This window comes from Oncorhynchus masou, chromosome 32 (genome assembly GCF_036934945.1).
Source record: "Oncorhynchus masou masou isolate Uvic2021 chromosome 32, UVic_Omas_1.1, whole genome shotgun sequence".
NCBI classification, from domain to species: Eukaryota; Metazoa; Chordata; class Actinopteri; order Salmoniformes; family Salmonidae; genus Oncorhynchus; species Oncorhynchus masou.
In genome coordinates this window covers 30836039-30859959 of record NC_088243.1, presented here as the reverse complement: position 1 = coordinate 30859959, position 23921 = coordinate 30836039, and the positions used below count along the sequence as shown (strand labels likewise).

The 23921-nt window shown below is 44.0% G+C and overlaps 1 protein-coding gene across 1 annotated transcript in view; it reads left to right on the top strand.

Moving 5' to 3' along the window:
- The first annotated feature begins 9971 nt into the window (after positions 1-9971).
- LOC135525907 (ryanodine receptor 3-like) overlaps positions 9972-23921 on the top strand; it is a 174757-nt gene continuing 160807 nt past the window's right edge. Inside the window, 1 exon segment of the mRNA XM_064953874.1 lies at positions 9972-10224. Within this exon segment, the coding sequence (XP_064809946.1) occupies positions 10177-10224 (48 nt within the window). The 5' untranslated portion in view covers positions 9972-10176.

Below are 23921 nucleotides of genomic sequence, written 5' to 3'. Positions count from 1 at the left end.
CGTGCATTCAGCCACAAGAGGATTACTGAGGTCAAGCACTGTTGGGCCATTAGACCTGGCTCACAGTCAGCGTTCCAATTCATCCCAAAGGTGTTTGATGGGGTTGAGGTCAGGGCTCTGTGCAGACCAGTCAAGTTCTTCCACACCGATCTCGACAACCCATTTCTGTATGGACCTCTCTTTGTGCACGGGGGCATTGTCATGCTGAAACAGGAAATGGCCATCCCCAAACAGTTGCCACAAAGTTGGAAGCACAGAATCGTCTAGAATGTCATTGTATGCTGTAGCGTTAAGATTTCCCTTCACTGGAACTAAGGCGCCTAGCCCGAACCATGAAAAACTGCCCCAGACCATTATTCCTCCTCCACCAAACTTTGCATTTGGCACTATGCATTCAGGCAGGTAGCGTTCTCCTGGCATCCGCCAAACCTAGACTCGACCGTCAGACTGCCAGACGGTGAAGCGTGATTCATCACTCCAGAGAACGCATTTCCACTGCTCCAGAGTCCGATGGCGGCAAACTTTATACCACTCCAGCCAACACTTGGCATTGCGCATGGTTATCTTAGGCTTGTGTGCGGCTGCTTGGCCATGGAAACGCATTTCATGAAGCTCCGGACGAACAGTTGTTGTGCTGACGTTGCTTCCAGAGGCAGTTTGGAACTCAAACTACACGCTTCAGCACTCGTCGGTCCAGTTCTGTGAGTTTGTGTGGCTGAGCCGTTGATGCTCCTTGATATTTTCACTTCACAATAACAGCATTTACAGTTGACCGGGGCAGCTCTATCAGGGCCGAAATTTGATGAACTGATTGTTGGAAAGGTGGCATCCTATGACGGTGCCACGTTGAAAGTCACTGAGCTCTTCAGTAAGGCCATTCTACTGCCAATGTTTGTCTATGGAGACTGCATGGCTGTGTGCTCGGTTTTATACACCTGTCAGCAACGGGTGTGGCTGAAATAGCCGAATTCACAAATTTGAAGGGGTGTTCACATACTGTTGTGTATAGAGTAAGAGGACAGTTTTGAAACTGGCCACAAGATGGCACTATTATTCCTTTTCCGTTTTGTCATTTGTATCCGACTTTAATGTGCCCAGACGGCTATACACTCTTCTGCCCCCGGCGATCGGCTCTTACGTAAAACATCCTTTGTTCAGGCTGCAAAGGCGTCTGATACTTTCTTAACTCGATCTGATGGCCCCGCCCCTAAAACATAGGTCACAGAAAAAGCTCTAGAGAAGTTAGAGTTGCACTTAACAAATAAAGCCTTATTATGCCTTGTTAAGGTGTCTTGTATGATTCAGAGAAGTTCCATATGATGTCTCAGAATGGTCAAGCCCACAAGCATAAATCTCTAAGGTGTACTTTTACGGAAGAATTTGGCGCTAGAAGAAGATTCAACAGCTTAAAAAAACAAATACATTGTTGAAATGTACAAATATTTACTTGGTAAATATGTTTAAAGGGGTCTAGTTTGCATATGTGCCTTCAATTTCAATTGAATCCATGATACTCGTGGTATGTAAAAAATATCTTTGTGGTCACATTTGTGATCAATGGGAAAATAGTGTCTCTAATGTATACTGTATATATTTAATTATAGCAGATTATTATTTTTCAGTAGATTGAAGTTGAGTTGCATGATGGATATACACTGAGGGTAGAAAACATTAAGAACACCTTCCTAATACTGAGTTGCACCATTTTCGCCCTCGGACATCCTCAGTTTGTCAGGGCATGGACTCTACAAGGTGTCGAAAGCATTCTACAGGGATGCTGGCCCATGTTGACTCCAATGCTTCTCCTGTCTCTTCCCCTTCATCTTTAACCTGTCTCCTCCCCTTCATCTTTAACCTGTCTCTTCCCCTTCATCTTTAACCTGTCTCTTCCCCTTCCTTCATCCCCTTCATCTTTAAACCTGTCTCTTCCCCTTCATCTTTAACCTGTCTCCTCCCCTTCATCCTTAACCTGTCTCTTCCCCTTCATCTTTAACCTGTCTCTTCCCCTTCATCTTTAAACCTGTCTCCTCCCCTTCATCTTTAACCTGTCTCCTCCCCTTCATCCTTAACCTGTCTCTTCCCCTTCATCTTTAACCTGTCTCTTCCCCTTCATCTTTAACCTGTCTCCTCCCCTTCATATTTAACCTGTCTCTTCCCCTTCATCTTTAACCTGTCTCTTCCCCTTCATCTTTAAACCTGTCTCCTCCCCTTCATCATTAACCTGTCTCTTCCCGTTCATCTTTAACCTGTCTCTTCCCCTTCATCTTTAACCTGTCTCTTCCCCTTCACCTTTAAACCTGTCTCCTCCCCTTCATCTTTAACCTGTCTCTTCCCCTTCATCTTTAACCTGTCTCCTCCACTTCATCTTTAACCTGTGTCTTCCCCTTCATCTTTAACCTGTCGTCTTCCCCTTCATCTTTAACCTGTCTCCTCCCCTTCATCTTTAACCTGTCCCTTCCCCTTCATCTTTTACCTGTCTCTTCCCCTTCATCTTTAACCTGTCTTCTTCCCCTTCATCTTTAACCTGTCTCTTCCCCTTCATCTTTAACCTGTCTCTTCCCCTTCATCTTTAACCTGTCTCTTCCCCTTCATCTACACTGATTGAAGTGGATTTCACAGGTGACATTAATAATGTTAATAAGCTTTCACCTGGATTCACCTGGTCAGTCTGTGTCATGGAAAGAGTTCATAAAAATGTTTAAACTCAGTGTACTTGATCAAGATGATTTTACAATTATCCATTAGCCTTGACATGTGTTTAAATCAGTGATTGACTGTAAAACATCATATTTTGTTATTTCAGGGGGAATTATAGACCCATACACCAAATTAGTGTAATAACTTAACACATATTTAATGTCAATAGAATTGTTTAGTGTCTCTTGCACATTGTAGACCTGGTTTGTGTGAGTTGTGCTGAATAGTCACAAGGGTAGGCCTGGTTTATTAGGTATTGGGACATAGCGAAATGTGTAAACCTGGTTGGCATGGATATTTGGGCTGAGATATGCAGGTGTAGATCTGGTTTATAATAACATTGGGACTCAATCAAAGGTGTAGAACTGGTTTGTAGGAGTACGGGTGCTGAGGTGCAGGGGTAGACCTTCTTTACAGATTATCGGTTTTCAGGCTTCGGCACATATAGCCTCAGTTGGCTAATTGGATTCAAGCACAGGTGCAGACTTTGTAGGTATGTAAATTGGAACTGAAGTACAGACCTGGTTTGTAATTTGTACTTCCACCATTGGACATTTGAGACAAAATATCCACAGGAAGGAAGGCCGATTATTAAACCGACTTTTCAAAACGTGGGTCTGTGCATGGCTGCGCGGCCCTCACTGGTTGGTTCTTCATTACCTGACGCATGCGCTCAAGATGTTAACATTAGCTGAGCTCATGCAGATGTTAGGTAGTTGCTAAACAGGATCGGTGGGACAAACCTACCGTAAACCCTTACCCAGTGGTGTAAAGTAATTAAGTAAAAATACTTTAAGTACTACTTATGTAGTTTTTTGGGATATTTGTACTTTAAACTTTTCATATTTTTCACAACTTTTACTTCACTACCTTCCTAATGACAAGAATGTACTTTTTACTCAATACATTTTCCCTGTTACTCAAAAATACTACATTTTGAATGCTTAGCAGGACAGGAAAAATTCACACACTTGTCAAGAGAACATCCCCGGCTATCCCTAGTGCCTCTGATCTGGCGGACTCACTAAACACAAATGCTTTGTTTGTAAATTATGTGAAGTGTTGTAGTGTGCCTCTGGCTATCTGTAAATAAATTTAAAAAACAAGAAAATTGTGGCATGCTTAATATAAGCAATTGGAAATGATTTATAATTTTACTTTTGATACTTTAGTATATTTTTTTCAATTAGATTTACTTTTGATACTTAAGTATATTTAAAACAAAATACTTTGACTTTTACTCAAGTAGTATTTCACTGGGTGACTTTTACTTGAGTCATTTTCTATTAAGGTATCTTTACTTTTACTCAAGTATGACAATTGGGTACTTTTTCCACCACTGGATGTCTTCTGTGCCCACATGAATAACCCCCCATGATGTAACTGGAATGATGAAATAGATGTTCTTCTTCTATGTTTTTGTTTTATTATTTCACTGCCATACTGTGATTGATCTTGTCTCGCCATCTTGTCTCAAGAGAACCACAATGGAAATAAGTCCCAGACTTTATTGTGTGTTATCCTTGATGATTTTTATTTGTGTGCATGTATGGCTTTTAAGTTTTTTGTGTGCTTGTTTTTTTTAAATGGTCGAATGAATAAACTAAACTGCCCTGACCCTAACCTTACCTTAACTCTTTGAATTTAAACTTCAATAGGGTGATGTCAGTTGGTCATCTCAAGGATCCCACTAAGACACAGGTGTCAAACTCATTCCATAGAAGGCAGTATCTGCAGGATTTCACAGAGGTGTCTACATCCATTTTTGTACTTACAGCCTACAGTAAATAAAGTAAATAAAAGTAAATAAAAATGTACCGATTGATTAAAGAATAATTTAGGCTCATGGGCTTAGTTTAGTTCAACTGTCGTACCCAAAATATAAGCTTGTTTTACTCCCATGTTTGTAAACTAAGTAAATGTATAGCCTAAAAACATGGTTGAAACTATAATTTTGATATCATGGATGGTCAGTCCTTCAATCCGTAGCTCTGTCTTTGAATTGAAGAATTGAAGAGTGGTTACATTTCTCCAGCTGCATTCCCCCACTTTTTCTGAAACCGTGGTGGGGAGGTACTTTGTCATTGTTTCAACACTGATCATCGCTTTAAGGTCACAGATTAGTTAGGAATTCCTCTCACCCGGTTGTGTAGGTCTTAATTGGACACAAATGGAAAGGAAATAACAAAAACCAGCAGATACTTGGCCCTCCATGGAATGAGTTTGACACCCCTGCACTAAGCATTCCCTACCTTCCGTTAAGGCTACATGGGTTTGCGCATGCATTGTCGTGGAGAATCGTAACAAAATGAAACACTTACAAGAACTTGTGAATTCAATATAGGCTTTTAATATAAACATATCAGAAGCCTAGATGGTCCACGGAACACACACTTTTCCAGAGCACTGGCTCTGAATTATACACATACAACATATGAGTCCATCCCACATGCAAATGAAGTTACTTCCCTCAGTCCATCTGCCACCATTATCTTTCAATCTGTGTTTCCTGCTTGTTCACGCCCAATAACGCCATATCTGCTTTCAGTCAAGTTATAATGGTGACAAGACCTCTTCATGTCCCAAAAAGAATACATGCCTATCTTATGCTATGGGCCCCCTTACGTTCAGCCTGGTGTGTTCTTTGGTATGTCTGTCCTTATTAGGACTCGTAGACTATGTGTCTCTTCTCTTCATGTCCTAAAAATATATGCCCAATGTCTATAGTCCATCCATTGGTCATTTGGCTGACCCCCTCCTTTGTATGTCCCTCTGACTTTGGTTTGTCCAGCTGTCCTATGCTCTCATGGCCTTACTCTGGCCTCCTGTCCTATACAATAGACAGTGCATTTTACCAGAATGGCAAATGCACTCTATGTGTATCTTTCTCTTTTGTTACAGTATTATGTTCCTCCCTATATGTATGTATTTCTCCCACAGCTTCAGGTGATCAAAACCAGTGTTCTGAAAAGTTTTTTTAAATAATATTTTCCTGTGGATATTTTGTTAAAAAAAATGTCCAACAGCATAAGGAACAGCGTCAACAACTGGCAGAATAAGTAGAAATTGCAGTTTATTCAACATACAAACATTTCAATTGAATAAAGGCCGACCTAATCAGCAATGGAGTAAAGGCCACTGTAATAGGCCAATACTCTCATGAATCCCTCTCACACTCTGGGAGGGAGGGAGGACAGGGCCCTTGGTTTAGACCAGTGTTTCTTAATCCTGCTTCTTTTTCCCTAGCACTACACACCTGGTTCCACTAATTAAAGGTTTGGTGATGAGTTGATTAGTGGAATAAGCTGTGTGTAGTGCTAGGGCAAAAACAAAAATGTGCAGCCCTTGGGCTCCCCAGGATCAGGATAGAGAACCACTGATTTAGGATAAGGTCCGTCATCCCAATTTGAAAGCAGTACCACAAGGTGGCAGCATTGGACCATATAAAACATTATCTCCAATCAAGACTTGGCACAATACCTGGCTACTGTATAAGAAAAGGCAACTATAGCCCATGTCAAACAAAATACTTGACTAATTATTAAATATAGGTATATGAGGCCTATTGGTTTTTGTGAAAGAGATGGGGGTTGGGGGGGGGTGAGGAAGAACTAGGCATATTCTGTCAGTACGACATCAAATATTGACTTTACAAACATCTTAGTATATATGTTCTGTAACATTGTTTTATTACACTTTGTCTGAGAGAAATTTCTTTTTTTACAATTTACTGCTCCAGAACTTGACCTCGTTTTAGGTTGCTGTGGATCTGACTAAAGCTATGAAAATGATCTAAGTAATCCTAATGAAAAGTTAAAGTTGAGGTTATGTATTGATTTCCTCGCCAGTGATGCAACATAATTTCATCAGTGCTGTTTCCATTATCCGTTTTCATTGATGTAGTCAAAACAAGGGGCTTTAAAAGGCTGCTGGGGTGAGTATGTATTAGGTCATATTTACACATTTAACCCCAGTATACAATGAATGATTTATTTACTTAAGCTACATAAGTCGATTTGCAGTCTACATTGAACATTAAACACTATTTCACTGGCCGCTTAGAGTGCAATAATGAAGCCATACTCTATACCGTTCTGTTATTCTAGGTGCTGTCCATGGTGCTGATTTGTGGAGGCAGGTGCTGTGCAAGAAGTCTATGCATATTGGATGCTATGTTTGTATTTGTATTTTGTATTTATTCAGGATCCCCATTAGTTCCTGTCAAGGCAGCAGCTGCTCTTCCTGGGTTCCAAACATATTAAAGCACTTACATTACATATAAAACCAAATATAAAACAGGACATCATAAAACATTATTACACCATTACATAACTACAATACAAAATGTTCAATACCACCATTCAGCAATATCACAATGTATGCGTATGCATGTGTCTGTACCTTTGTGTGTCTCTTCACAGTCCCCGCTGTTCCATAAGGTGTATTTTTTACCTGTTTAAAAAGAAATCTGATTCTACTGCTTGCATCAGTTACCTGATGTGGAATAGAGTTCCATGTAGTCATGGCTCTATGTAGTACTGTGTGCCTCCCATAGTCTTTTCTGGACTTGGGGACTGTGAAGAGACCTCTGGTGGCATGTCTTGTGGGGTATGCATGGGTGTCCGAGCTGTGTGCAAGTATTTTAAACAGACAGCTCGGCACATTCAGCTTGTCAACCTCTTACAACCTCTTACAAAAACAAGTAGTGATGAAGTCAATCTCTCTTCCACTTTGAGCGATGAGAGATTGACATGCATGTCATTAATGTTAGCACTCTGTGTACTTTTAAGGGCCAGCCGTGCTGCCCTGTTCTGAGCCAACTGCAATTTTCCTAAGTCCCTCTTTGTTGCACCTGACCACACTACTGAACAGTAGTCTAGGTGCAACAAAAATAGGGCCTGTAGGACTTGCCTTGTTGATAGTGTTGTTAAGAAGGTAGAGATTTATTATGGACAGACTGATCCCCGTCTTAGCTACTCTTGTATCAATATGTTTTGACCGTGACAGTTTACAATCCAGGGTTACTCAAAGCAGTTTAGTCACCTCAACTTACTCAATTTCCACATTATTCATTACGAGATGTAGTTGAGGTTTAGGGTTTACTGAATGATTTGTCCCAAATACAGTGCTTTTAATTTTGGAAATATTTAGGACTAACTTATTCCTTGCTACCCATTCCAAAGATAACTGCAGCTCTTTGTTAAGTGTTGCAGTCATTTCAGTCGCTGCAGTAGCTGACGTGTAGTAGTTGACGTGTATAATGTTGAGTCATCTGCATACATAGACACACTGGCCTTACTCAAAGCCAGTGGCATGTTGTTAGTAAAGATTGAAAAAAGCAAGGGGCCTAAACAGCTACCCTGGGGAATACCTGATTCTACCTGGATTATGTTTGAGAAGCCTCCATTAAAGAACACCCTCTGTGTTCTGTTAGACAAGTAACTATTTATCCACATTATAGCAGGGGGTGTTTTTCTAGCAGTAGACTATGATCTATAATGTCAAAAGCTGCACTGAAGTCTAACAAGAAAGCCCCCACAATAATTTTATCTTCAAAGTCTCAGCCAATCATCAATCATTTGTGTAAGTGCTGTGCTTGTTGAGTGTCCTTCCCTATAAGTCTGTTGTCAATTTGTTTACTGTGAAAAAGCATTGTATCTGGTCAAACACCATTTTTTACAGAAGTTTACTAAGGGTTGGAAACAGGCTGATTGGTTGCCTATTTGAGACAAAAAAGGGGGATTTACTATTCTTGGGTAGCGGAATGACTTTAGCTTCCCTCCAGGTCTGAGGGCACACACTTTCTAGTAGGCTTAAATTGAAGATGTGGCAAATAGGAGTGGCAATATCATCCGCCATTATCCTCAGTAATTTTCCATCCAGATTGTCAGACTCCAATGGCTTGTCATTGTTGTTGACAACAATGTTTTTTTTCACCTCTTCCATGCTGACTTTATGGAATTCAAAAGTACAATTCTTGTTTTTTCACAATTTTGTCAGATATACTTGGATGTGTAGTGTCAGTGTTTGTTGCTGGCATGGCATATGTCATTGGCTTATCTTGCCAATGAAAAAGTCATTAATAAAGTAGTTGGCAATGTCAGTGGGTTCTTTGACGAATGAGCCATCTGATTCAATGAATGATGGAGCTGAGTTAGCCTTTTTTCCCAAAATGTCATTTAAGATTCTCCAAAGCTTTTTACTATCATTCTTTATATAATTTATTTTTGTTTCATGGTATAGTTTATTTTTCCTTAGTAACATGATTTCTTAATTTTCAGTCCATTTGCAGTCATTTTTAAAAAATGGGCGCATGTTTATTACTAACTGGAATAAGCAATTTCCTAAACGTGTCAAGTGCAGCATCTGGTTGCTCCTCATTACGCACCACAGACCAGCAAATATTCTTTACATCATCAACATATGAATCACTATGAAACTTCTTCTATGACCTCTTAAACACTATATTAGGCCCGGCCTTTGGAACTTTGGTTTTCCTAGATATGGCTACTATACTGTGATCACCACATCCTATGGATTTGGATACTGATTTAAAGCAAATTTCTGCAGCACTAGTAAAGATGTGGTCAATACATGTTGATGATTTCATTCCTGTGCTGTTTGTAAATACCCTGATAGGTTGACTAACAACCTGAACCAGGTTGCAGTCACTGGTTACAGTTTGACATTTTTTCTTGAGTGGACAGCCTGATGAGAGCCAGTCTATATTTAAGTCTCCCATAAAACATACTCCTCTGTTGATATCGCATACATTATCAAGCACTTCACACATATTATCCGGATACTGACTGTTAGCACTTGGTGGTCTATATCAGCTTCCCACCAGAATGGGTTTAAGGTGAGGCAGATGGACCTGTAGCCATATTACTTCAACGGTATTTAACATGAGATCCTCTCTAAAGCTTTACAGGAATGTGGTTCTGAATATAGACCGCAACACAGCGTTAGATAACGTTCTAGGCCTAATAATTGAAAACATGTATATAGGCTATGTACTGTTAGATATATCTATTCGACGCGCCTAAACAATTAAGAATAATATCACTGAACACATCACCAAAGGAAAAGCAACTATTGCGCGCTGTTGTGCGGGTGTTGTATGGCGAGGGAATTTTGAAACCTCACGCTTTACTGTTTGTATTAATAAGATCCACTGCTGACGTCGAAGATAAAGACCCGACTGCCGTATTTTGACTGCAAGACTATGCTTCACATTCCAGCCCCGCTCTCATTTGTTCCAGCCTATACCAACGCTCACACGCTCTCTCGGGAACCGTTGGCATTGGCAGTGAGCGAGCGGGCATGAGTGACAGTCTGCAGTAGTTCGCTCGGGCTCCCAACCTCATATATCGCTTTGGATTAGCTATATGCTAATATCGATTAGAGAGAAGAGTAGCAGCGCGGTGCTGCGAGCCGACAGTGGAGGCTACCCGAGTCTGAGCAGGCTCCTCAACAGCCATGGCTGAAGGTGGTGAAGGGGAAGATGAAATTCAGTTCTTGAGAACTGTAAGTAGCCCAATGTCCGTTCGCTAATTTGTGTGGCAACCTGCCTCCTGTGTGCATTTCCAGTGTTGTATCCCATGCATGTCTATTTAATAGCCTACTGCAGATTATGCTTTACATAGCCAGGTAGTTATAGGCTACATCTTGATTATGACTTATTTATATAATGTAGCCAATAGGTCTAATTCAGAGTTCACTGTCTCCTGAACGTGAGCGCTTTTTGGGTAGCCCTCGATAACCTGCTCCTTTGTAAAACCGGTTGTCTCAGTAGCCTACGTTTTGCTGTCAATGAATGCAATGGAATGCCGGAATGCCTAACCTTGTACTACTCCTTCCAGATAATAAGACAACTCCTGTCTCACTTTCAGCCCACAACACTACTGCTTTGTTGTTGTTGATTGCTAACTAGTACGTTTCCCTTTTCCAGGTGTAGCAATGCTGTCTACACTATAGTTAAAAAAGTTAACCTTTTGCATGTCTAGTTATTATTCTTAACCTCAAATTCTGAATATGGAGTCTACCCAGGCAGATGTAGAGGCAATGAATTCTGAATATGGAGTCTACCCAGGCAGATGTAGAGGCAATGAATTCTGAATATGGTGTCTACCCAGGCAGATGTAGAGGCAATGAATTCTGAATATGGTGTCTACCCAGGCAGATGTAGAGGCAGTGAATTCTGAATATGGTGTCTACCCAGGCAGATGTAGAGGCAATGAATTCTGAATATGGTGTCTACCCAGGCAGATGTAGAGGCAATGAATTCTGAATATGGTGTCTACCCAGGCAGATGTAGAGGCAATGAATTCTGAATATGGTGTCTACCCAGGCAGATGTAGAGGCAATGAATTCTGAATATGGTGTCTACCCAGGCAGATGTAGAGGCAATGAATTCTGAATATGGAGTCTAGCCAGGCAGATGTAGAGGCAATGAATTCTGAATATGGAGTCTACCCAGGCAGATGTAGAGGCAATACATTCTGAATATGGTGTCTACCCAGGCAGATGTAGAGGCAATGAATTCTGAATATGGTGTCTACCCAGGCAGATGTAGAGGCAATGAATTCTGAATATGGTGTCTACCCAGGCAGATGTAGAGGCAGTGAATTCTGAATATGGTGTCTACCCAGGCAGATGTAGAGGCAATGAATTCTGAATATGGTGTCTACCCAGGCAGATGTAGAGGCAGTGAATTCTGAATATGGTGTCTACCCAGGCAGATTAAGAGGCGGTAAGCAAAATGAAAAGCAATAGCCTAATGTAGGCCTAATATTGTTATGGTGATTCACTGTGATAGATGAGGCATTTGCAGTGGTCACTGACAGCACTTAGTTCTGGGTGCTCTTGCAGGGCTCTCCGTTCAAAATAAGGCATGTTAATTATCGGATGACAACAATGATTTGGGCAGTGGGCTTCCTCAGTTCTGATTAACCATGCTGTCAAGCTTACAGCACATAAACCCGGCTCATAATATTGGCTGGAATGGAGTGAATGGAATGGTATCAAACACATGGAAACCATGTTTGATGTGTTCAATACCATTCCATTGATTCCGTTCCAGCCATTACCATGAGCCCGTCTTTCCCAATTAAGGTGCCACCAAGGTCCTGTGAGATAATGTGGTCCTATACTAATGAAAGTAGGGGTTGTAACTTGAGGAAGAATGGCTCAGAGGAGCACCTCTCCTTATGGTCTACACTACTTGCTACTACTCATCTTTTGGCATAGCAAGTTATGCTAGAAAACATAGCTTTATCTACAAAGTTGAGTCTAATATGAAACCAAAACGAAAACCCACCCTTTAAAGCATAAGCAAGCTCTTCTTGGTGATGACCATGCCGACTTAGTGTCACTACAACTACAGGAAAACACATTTGAGAAATATCTGGGCTAAAAATACCCCACTGTTTAGGTAGGTGAAGGATATGAGGGCTGGAGGCCTTCCAGACTTCTGGACACCGGGAGGTGTTTGGTGGTTGCACATATCACAGTCAGTGGGTGGTTTTCATTGGTTTTCCTTTATCAAGTTGCCTTCAGTGGGAGAATTTTATTAATTATTCACCATACCGTTGGAGGGTGAGGAAGGTTGGCTGTTATACTATGAAACCATAGACTTACATTTCTTTCTTCTCATTCAAAGGCATATTTAAACACCCAGTGGAAATTATGTTCAATGCAGTGGCATATTAAAGTAGATGAATGCAGAAGTGGAGAGTCTATTTTACAACCCAAGAAGAGCTTTGTGATTCTACTTCTGTGTAGCTAACGTGTAAAAGTGTGGAACTTGGCAGACACCAGACGTCCTTCCTCAATGACAACGTGTGAGAAATCTTTGACCTCATCAGCTGCTTCAGGGCTGAAATCCTAAAAATGCATTTCAGTTCCTATCTCATCCTTCTCCTGCACAGATAGTAGCCTACTCCCACACATTCCCAGAAGACAAGTGTCAGTTATGGAGCACCATTAACTGTTTGAAGTGACAGAGCTAAGAGGACATTGAGGAAAGAGAAGTTGAGTGAAAGATGCACCCTGCTATCTTTCTGTTAAGAGACTTACTTGGACATTAGCAGTGGGCTTAGTAAGTCCATGTTTGCATTGCTCTGGAAGCCTCCTGTATTCCCAGAAATGACAGTGGGTGGGGTTTAAAATGTTTCCCTGAAAAAGCTGATGCTTCCAATGCTCCGCAGGTCCCCATCCCTTGTTACCACTACATGCAGAGGTTGTTACATCATTATGCACACCGCCCCAAACAGTGCTGACATTTCAGCACTATTACTGCTTGGAGGGCTAGCACCTAAATGCCAGACAGCAGTCTGCACCTGTGATCTATACAGTAAAAACAATGGACAAAAGTTCTGGAGTTGGCCCTTGGGGTTTTGCAACATGGGGTTTTGCAACATGGGGTTTTGCTATCTAAAATTGTTTTTCTTAGCCTATCAAATTTGCCATGGCTGGTCCCACCACAGTTGTCCTCTTTGGCAAAGTTCAAATGTGACGCTTTGAGTTGTGAAGACACTGCTTCATTAAGAAACTTAGCAGCTTGTTGCATCCTTCCGCAAGGGGCAGCAGCTGACTGGATGGGATGGGGATGGGGCCTATGTGCGGCGGCAGCGCGGTGTGTATGTGTGGTGCTGCTGCAGAGTCAGGCTGCACCAGACATGCCACAGCAGAGCAGAGTGCAGAAATGATTCATCAGGCCAGGGTGCAGCTGAGCTGGTTTTGACTCTATTCTCTATACTGTTGCCAACACATTTAAGACACACACACACACACACACACACACACACACACACACACACACACACACAGAGTCTCTGACTGATCTTGCCCTTGGATGAATATTCCCATTTAGCAGTAAACAGGCAGCATGTTCCCCCTGTACATCCACAATGCAGCATGTTTTCCCTGTACATCCACAATGCAGCATGTTTTCCCTGTACATCCACAATGCAGCATGTTTTCCCTGTACATCCACAATGCAGCATGTTTTCCCTGTACATCCACAATGCAGCATGAATACATCCACAATGCAGCATGTTTTCCCTGTACATCCACAATGCAGCATGTTTTCCCTGTACATCCACAATGCAGCATGTTTTCCTCGTACATCCACAATGCAGCATGTTTTCCCTGTACATCCACAATGCAGCATGTTATTCCCGTACATCCACAATGCAGCATGTTTTCCCTGTACATCCACAATGCAGCATGTTTTCCCTGTACATCCACAATGCAGCATGTTTTCCCTGTACATCCACAATGCAGCATGTTTTCCCCGTACATCCACAATGCAGCATGTTTTCCCCGTACATCCACAATGCAGCATGTTTTCCCCGTACATCCACAAAGCAGCATGTTTTCCATGTACATCCACAATGCAGCATGTTTTCCCCGTACATCCACAATGCAGCATGTTTTCCCTTTACATCCACAATGCAGCATGTTTTCCCTGTACATCCACAATGCAGCATGTTTTCCCTGTTCATCCACAATGCAGCATGTTATTCCCGTACATTCACAATGCAGCATGTTTTCCCTGTCCATCCACAATGCAGCATGTTTTCCCTGTACATCCACAATGCAGCATGTTTTCCCCGTACATCCACAATGCAGCATGTTTTCCCTGTACATCCACAATGCAGCATGTTTTCCTCGTACATCCACAATGCAGCATGTTTTCCCTGTACATCCACAATGCAGCATGTTATTCCCGTACATACACAATGCAGCATGTTTTCCCTGTACATCCACAATGCAGCATGTTTTCCCTGTACATCCACAATGCAGCATGTTTTCCCTGTACATCCACAATGCAGCATGTTTTCCCTGTACATCCACAATGCAGCATGTTTTCCCCGTACATCCACAATGCAGCATGTTTTCCCTGTACATCCACAATGCAGCATGTTTTCCCTGTACATCCACAATGCAGCATGTTTTCCCCGTACATTCACAATGCAGCATGTTTTCCCTGTCCATCCACAATGCAGCATGTTTTCCCTGTACATCCACAATGCAGCATGTTTTCCCCGTACATCCACAATGCAGCATGTTTTCCCTGTACATCCACAATGCAGCATGTTTTCCCCGTACATCCACAATGCAGCATGTTTTCCCCGTACATCCACAATGCAGCATGTTTTCCCCGTACATCCACAATGCAGCATGTTTTCCCTGTACATCCACAATGCAGCATGTTTTCCCTGTACATCCACAATGCAGCATGTTTTCCCCGTACATCCACAATGCAGCATGTTTTCCCCGTACATCCACAATGCAGCATGTTTTCCCCGTACATCCACAATGCAGCATGTTTTCCATGTACATCCACAATGCAGCATGTTTTCCCGTACATCCACAATGCAGCATGTTTTCCCTTTACATCCACAATGCAGCATGTTTTCCCTGTACATTCACAATGCAGCATGTTTTCCCCGTACATCCACAATGCAGCATGTTTTCCCCGTACATTCACAATGCAGCATGTTTTCCCTGTCCATCCACAATGCAGCATGTTTTCCCTGTACATCCACAATGCAGCATGTTTTCCTCGTACATCCACAATGCAGCATGTTTTCCCTGTACATCCACAATGCAGCATGTTTTCCTCGTACATCCACAATGCAGCATGTTTTCCCTGTACATCCACAATGCAGCATGTTATTCCCGTACATCCACAATGCAGCATGTTTTCCCCGTACATCCACAATGCAGCATGTTTTCCCTGTACATCCACAATGCAGCATGTTTTCCCTGTACATCCACAATGCAGCATGTTTTCCCCGTACATCCACAATGCAGCATGTTTTCCCCGTACATCCACAATGCAGCATGTTTTCCCTGTACATCCACAATGCAGCATGTTTTCCCCGTACATCCACAATGCAGCATGTTTTGTACATTCACAATGCAGCATGTTTTCCCTGTCCATCCACAATGCAGCATGTTTTCCCTGTACATCCACAATGCAGCATGTTTTCCCCGTACATCCACAATGCAGCATGTTTTCCCTGTACATCCACAATGCAGCATGTTTTCCCGTACATCCACAATGCAGCATGTTTTCCCGTACATCCACAATGCAGCATGTTTTCCCCGTACATCCACAATGCAGCATGTTTTCCCTGTACATCCACAATGCAGCATGTTTTCCCTGTACATCCACAATGCAGCATGTTTTCCCCGTACATTAACAATGCAGCATGTTTTCCCTGTACATCCACAATGCAGCATGTTTTCCCCGTACATCCACAATGCAGCATGTTTTCCCTGTACATCCACAATGCAGCATGTTTTCCTCGTACATCCACAATGCAGCATGTTTTCCCTGTACATCCACAATGCAGCATGTTTTCCCTGTACATCCACAATGCAGCATGTTTTCCCTGTACATCCACAATGCAGCATGTTTTCCCTGTACATCCACAATTCAGCATGTTTTCCCTGTACATCCACAATGCAGCATGTTTTCCCTGTACATCCACAATGCAGCATGTTTTCCCCGTACATCCACAATGCAGCATGTTTTCCCCGTACATCCACAATGCAGCATGTTTTCACTGTACATCCACAATGCAGCATGTTTTCACTGTACATCCACAATGCAGCATGTTTTCCCTGTACATCCACAATGCAGCATGTTTTCACTGTACATCCACAATGCAGCATGTTTTCACTGTACATCCACAATGCAGCATGTTTTCCCCGTACATCCACAATGCAGCATGTTTTCCCCATACATCCACAATGCAGCATGTTTTCACTGTACATCCACAATGCAGCATGTTTTTACATCCACAATGCAGCATGTTTTCCATGTACATCCACAATGCAGCATGTTTTCCCGTACATCCACAATGCAGCATGTTTTCCCCGTACATCCACAATGCAGCATGTTTTCCCTGTACATCCACAATGCAGCATGTTTTCCCTGTACATCCACAATGCAGCATGTTTTCCCTGTACATCCACAATGCAGCATGTTTTCCCTGTACATCCACAATGCAGCATGTTTTCCTGTACATCCACAATGCAGCATGTTTTCCCTGTACATCCACAATGCAGCATGTTTTCCCTGTCCATCCACAATGCAGCATGTTTTCCCTGTCCATCCACAATGCAGCATGTTTTCCCTGTACATCCACAATGCAGCATGTTTTCCCTGTACATCCACAATGCAGCATGTTTTCCCCGTACATTCACAATGCAGCATGTCTTCCCTGTCCATCCACAATGCAGCATGTTTTCCCTGTACATCCACAATGCAGCATGTTTTCCCGTACATCCACAATGCAGCATGTTTTCCCTGTACATCCACAATGCAGCATGTTTTCCCGTACATCCACAATGCAGCATGTTTTCCCCGTACATCCACAATGCAGCATGTTTTCCCGTACATCCACAATGCAGCATGTTTTCCCTGTACATCCACAATGCAGCATGTTTTCCCTGTACATCCACAATGCAGCATGTTTTCCCCGTACATCCACAATGCAGCATGTTTTCCCCGTACATTCACAATGCAGCATGTTTTCCCTGTACATCCACAATGCAGCATGTTTTCCCTGTACATCCACAATGCAGCATGTTTTCCCTGTACATCCACAATGCAGCATGTTTTCCTCGTACATCCACAATGCAGCATGTTTTCCCTGTACATCCACAATGCAGCATGTTTTCCCTGTACATCCACAATGCAGCATGTTTTCCCTGTACATCCACAATGCAGCATGTTTTCCCCGTACATCCACAATGCAGCATGTTTTCCCCGTACATCCACAATGCAGCATGTTTTCCCCGTACATCCACAATGCAGCATGTTTTCCCTGTACATCCACAATGCAGCATGTTTTCCCTGTACATCCACAATGCAGCATGTTTTCCCTGTACATCCACAATGCAGCATGTTTTCCCTGTCCATCCACAATGCAGCATGTTTTCCCTGTCCATCCACAATGCAGCATGTTTTCCCTGTACATCAACATACTGTCTTTTACTGTAGCAGAAGAACTTAATAAAGCGGTGCACAAACTGACTTTTCTCTAGTAACAACTAAACAAAGTAATTTCCCCTGAGAGAGCAGAGGAATTAGCCTCTGGCGGCCTGCTCATCTAAAGCCATTCCAGAGAGAGGATTTCTCAGCCATGGGTAATTTGATGCTGCGGGAAGAGGAACAGCTCTTATTGTGAGCTCCGAGACTCACAGTGAGCATTCTCCAATCTCTTGTTAAATGTTAAAGGGTGCTAGGGGGATAGGGGAGAGTATAATAAGTCTAAACATTTTACTGTAGTATGGTAGTTTTCTATTTGTAGATGTCCTGAGATGGACCAGCACCAGCATAGTGGCCTCATAAGCAAGATGATGGTACAGAGTCGTATGAATAAAATCTCAGTTTATATGGCATAATGGATCAGACTGTTATGTAAGAATTATTTAGCAAATGAACTGGAACAATAGTACGGTATGTCGCTTTTAATCCGTATCAGTAGCCTGTACGTGTGACGTGTGTCTGTGCCACGGTTACTTAAGTTCCAGGTCCACCAGTTCCAGAGACATTTTTGTCTCTTTTTGTATCATTATCAAATCATTTCTGGGTAACAGTTTACATTTACATTTACATTTAAGTCATTTAGCAGACGCTCTTATCCAGATCGACTTACAAATTGGTGAATTCACCTTCTGACATCAGTGGAACAGCCACTTTACAATAGTGCATCTAAATCATTTAGGGGGGGGGTGAGAAGGATTACTTTATCCTATCCTAGGTATTCCTTGAAGAGGTGGGGTTTCAGGTGTCTCCGGAAGGTGGTGATTGACTCCGCTGTCCTGGCGTCGTGAGGGAGTTTGTTCCACCATTGGGGGCCAGAGCAGCGAACAGTTTTGACTGGGCTGAACGGGAACTGTACTTCCTCAGTGGTAGGGAGGCGAGCAGGCCAGAGGTGGATGAACGCAGTGCCCTTGTTTGGGTGTAGGGCCTGATCAGAGCCTGGAGGTACTGCGGTGCCGTTCCCCTCACAGCTCCGTAGGCAAGCACCATGGTCTTGTAGCGGATGCGAGCTTCAACTGGAAGCCAGTGGAGAGAGCGGAGGAGCGGGGTGACGTGAGAGAACTTGGGAAGGTTGAACACCAGACGGGCTGCGGCGTTCTGGATGAGTTGTAGGGGTTTAATGGCACAGGCAGGGAGCCCAGCCAACAGCGAGTTGCAGTAATCCAGACGGGAGATGACAAGTGCCTGGATTAGGACCTGCGCCGCTTCCTGTGTGAGGCAGGGTCGTACTCTGCGGATGTTGTAGAGCATGAACCTACAGGAACGGGCCACCGCCTTGATGTTAGTTGAGAACGACAGGGTGTTGTCCAAGATCACGCCAAGGTTCTTAGCGCTCTGGGAGGAGGACACAATGGAGTTGTCAACCGTGATGGCGAGATCATGGAACGGGCAGTCCTTCCCCGGGAGGAAGAGCAGCTCCGTCTTGCCGAGGTTCAGCTTGAGGTGGTGATCCGTCATCCACACTGATATGTCTGCCAGACATGCAGAGATGCGATTCGCCACCTGGTCATCAGAAGGGGGAAAGGAGAAGATTAATTGTGTGTCGTCTGCATAGCAATGATAGGAGAGACCATGTGAGGTTATGACAGAGCCAAGTGACTTGGTGTATAGCGAGAATAGGAGAGGGCCTAGAACAGAGCCCTGGGGGACACCAGTGGTGAGAGCGCGTGGCGAGGAGACAGATTCTCGCCACGCCACCTGGTAGGAGCGACCTGTCAGGTAGGACGCAATCCAAGCGTGGGCCGCGCCGGAGATGCCCAACTCGGAGAGGGTGGAGAGGAGGATCTGATGGTTCACAGTATCGAAGGCAGCCGATAGGTCTAGAAGGATGAGAGCAGAGGAGAGAGAGTTAGCTTTAGCAGTGCGGAGCGCCTCCGTGATACAGAGAAGAGCAGTCTCAGTTGAATGACTAGTCTTGAAACCTGACTGATTTGGATCAAGAAGGTCATTCTGAGAGAGATAGCGGGAGAGCTGGCCAAGGACGGCACGTTCAAGAGTTTTGGAGAGAAAAGAAAGAAGGGATACTGGTCTGTAGTTGTTGACATCGGAGGGATCGAGTGTAGGTTTTTTCAGAAGGGGTGCAACTCTCGCTCTCTTGAAGACGGAAGGGACGTAGCCAGCGGTCAGGGATGAGTTGATGAGCGAGGTGAGGTAAGGGAGAAGGTCTCCGGAAATGGTCTGGAGAAGAGAGGAGGGGATAGGGTCAAGCGGGCAGGTTGATGGGCGGCCGGCCGTCACAAGAAGCGAGATTTCATCTGGAGAGAGAGGGGAGAAAGAGGTCAGAGCACAGGGTAGGGCAGTGTGAGCAGAACCAGCGGTGTCGTTTGACTTAGCAAACGAGGATCGGATGTCGTCGACCTTCTTTTCAAAATGGTTGACGAAGTCATCTGCAGAGAGGGAGGAGGGGGGGAGGGGGAGGAGGATTCAGGGGGGAGGAGAAGGTGGCAAAGAGCTTCCTAGTGTTAGAGGCAGATGCTTGGAATTTAGAGTGGTAGAAAGTGGCTTTAGCAGCAGAGACAGAGGAGGAAAATGTAGAGAGGAGGGAGTGAAAGGATGCCAGGTCCGCAGGGAGGCGAGTTTTCCTCCATTTCCGCTCGGCTGCCCGGAGCACTGTTCTGTGAGCTCGCAGTGAGTCGTCGAGCCACGGAGCGGGAGGGGAGGACCGAGCCGGCCTGGAGGATAGGGGACATAGAGAGTCAAAGGATGCAGAAAGGGAAGAGAGGAGGGTTGAGGAGGCAGAATCAGGAGATAGGTTGGAGAAGGTATGAGCAGAGGGAAGAGATGATAGGATGGAAGAGGAGAGAGTAGCGGGGGGAGAGAGAGCGAAGGTTGGGACGGCGCGATACCATCCGAGTAGGGGCAGTGTGGGAAGTGTTGGATGAGAGCGAGAGGGAAAAGGATACAAGGTAGTGGTCGGAGACTTGGAGGGGAGTTGCAATGAGGTTAGTGGAAGAACAGCATCTAGTAAAGATGAGGTCGAGCGTATTGCCTGCCTTGTGAGTAGGGGGAAGGTGAGAGGGTGAGGTCAAAAGAGGAGAGGAGTGGAAAGAAGGAGGCAGAGAGGAATGAGTCAAAGGTAGACGTGGGGAGGTTAAAGTCGCCCAGGACTGTGAGAGGTGAGCCGTCCTCAGGAAAGGAGCTCATCAAGGCATCAAGCTCATTGATGAACTCTCCGAGGGAACCTGGAGGGCGATAAATGATAAGGATGTTAAGCTTGAAAGGGCTGGTAACTGTGACAGCATGGAATTCAAAGGAGGCGATAGACAGATGGGTAAGGGGAGAAAGAGAGAATGACCACTTGGGAGAGATGAGGATCCCGGTGCCACCACCCCGCTGACCAGAAGCTCTCGGGGTGTGCGAGAACACGTGGGCGGACGAAGAGAGAGCAGTAGGAGTAGCAGTGTTATCTGTGGTGATCCATGTTTCCGTCAGTGCCAAGAAGTCGAGGGACTGGAGGGAGGCATAGGCTGAGATGAACTCTGCCTTGTTGGCCGCAGATCGGCAGTTCCAGAGGCTACCGGAGACCTGGAACTCCACGTGGGTCGTGCACGCTGGGACCACCAGATTAGGGTGGCCACGCGGTGTGGAGCGCTTGTATGGTCTGTGCAGAGAGGAGAGAACAGGGATAGATAGACACATAGTTGACAGGCTACAGAAGAGGCTACGCTAATGCAAAGGAGATTGGAATGACAAGTGGACTACACGTCTCGAATGTTCAGAAAGTTAAGCTTACGTAGCAAGAATCTTATTGACTAAAATGATTGAAATGATACAGTACTGCTGGAGTAGGCTAGCTGGCAGTGGCTGCGTTGTTGACTTTGTAGGCTAGCTGGCAGTGGCTGCGTTGTTGACACTACACTAATCAAGTCGTTCCGTCGAGTGTAATAGTTTCTACAGTGCTGCTATTCGGGGGCTAGCTGGCTAGCTAGCAGTGTTGATTACGTAACGTTACGTTAAAAGAACGACAATAGCTGGCTAGCTAACCTAGAAAATCGCTCTAGACTACACAATTGTCTTAGATACAAAGATGGCTATGTAGCTAGCTAGCTACGATCAAACAAATCAAACCGTTGTACTGTAATGAAGTGAAATGAAAATGTGATACTACCTGTGGAGCGAAGCGGAATGTTAACCGGGTTGTTGAAGTTCAATTCGGTAGACGTTGGCTAGCTGTTGGCTAGCTAGCTAGCAGTATCTCCTACGTTAAGGACGACAAATAGCTGGCTAGCTAACCTCGGTAAATTAAGATAATCACTCTAAGTCTACACACTCTAAACTACACAATTATCTTGGATAAGAAGACAGCAAAGACAACTATGTAGCTAGCTAACACTACACTAATCGAGTCGTTCAGTTGAGTGTAATAGTTTCTACAGTGCTAGTGGACGTTAGCTAGCTGCTGGGCAGATAGCAGTGTAGACTACGTTAGGACGACGAAATACGATAATTACGCAATTATCTTTGATACAAAGACGGCTATGTAGCTAGCTAAGAAGAAATTGCTAAGATTAGACAAATCAAACCGTTGTACTATAATGAAATGTAATGAAAAGTTATACTACCTGCGGACCGAAGTGTAGATGCGACCGCTCGCTCCAACCCGGAACCGAATCAGTTTAAGTTCCTTACTGTGATTGTTTTCAATTAAAATGGTCAAAAAGAAACATATCTTTTTAGCAAAGATGCATATCCCAAGCAAGAAATTAGCTGGGTGTGGTCTGAGTGGGGAGGGGAAAACAGAAAACTAGCTGTTATTGGCAGAGAGATTTGGACGTGTCTTTCTTATTGGTCATTTAACATATTTAGCGCCTGTGATGTCACCAGGCAGGCCAAAACTCCATCCCCGTACAAGTATTATTCCAACCCCATAGTGTGGAAATATATATAAAACACAGGAGTTCAAGTTTTTGACTGCACTGGGCCTTTAACACCCATGGGCTCTAACAGGGAGCTGATCTCTGGAGGGATGGAACAGTCTGCAGTGGGAAACAAGCAGTTGGCTTCCTCTCATCTCATCCTCAGTTTGTTTGTCTGCTTGATTGTGCTGTGGTTCTGACTGGGGGCCTCTGATTTGTACATGCACCACGCTGCATGGGACCTGATCCACACATCTGATCACTAAGGAATAGAGATGGGCTGGGGCCACCCCCCCTCCTCTGGAAGACCCCCTGCTGGGTGAAAATCAACGTCTTTGGCTCCATTAGCAGGTAGTGGGGGAGTGGTGGCAGCCGTGAAAAGGGCAGCGTGTGAGTTTGACTAATGTGCTATGGCAGTGTTTGGACTGTTAGGTTTTATGTGGAGGGACTGTCTGACCTGGCGTACCAACCAGCTGTCAGCACATTCAGAGAGACAGGCATAATGAACCATCACTGCCCCCCTCCTAACACAAAAACAACTCCAGGTAAGCTGACTTGGCACCAACACCAAGCAGACGCTGGTGTTTAACGTCTGGCTAGTGGGTGTATTCTTTAATAGCTGCAGTGCCGGAGGTGAGCGCTTCTCTCAGTGAAATGTTTACTTACGGGCCTTTTTCCAACAATGCAGAGTTAAAGATAAAACAAATAGAAATAGTGACATGAGGAACAAGTACAGTGAATAATGAGTAACAATAATGAGTCAAAATAACATGGCTATATAGAAGTTCCAGTACCAAGTCGATGTGCAGGGGTACGAGGTAATTGAGGTAGCTACATTATGTACATATAGGTAGGGTTACAGTGACTAGACAACAGGATAGGGGGGGGGGTAGAAGATAGCCCGATTTGGTAAAAGACCAAGTGGCAAGAACAGCACAAATAAGCAAAGAGAAATGACAGTCCATCATCACTTTAAGACATGAAGATCAGTCAATATGGAAAATATCAAGAACTTTGAATGTTTCTTCAAGTGCAGGTCGTAAAAACGAAGAAGCGCTATGATAAAACTGGATCCCATGAGGACCGCCACAGGAATGGAAGACCCTGAGTTACCTCTGCTGCAGAGGATAAGTTCATTAGTCACCAGTCTCAGAAATTGGTGCCCAAATAAATGCTTTTTGAAATTTTTATCCATTATTTTACCAGGTAAGTTGACTGAGAACAAGTTCTCATTTGCAGCAACAACCTGGGGAATAGTTACTGGGAGAAATGAGCCAATTGTAAACTGGGGATTATTAGGT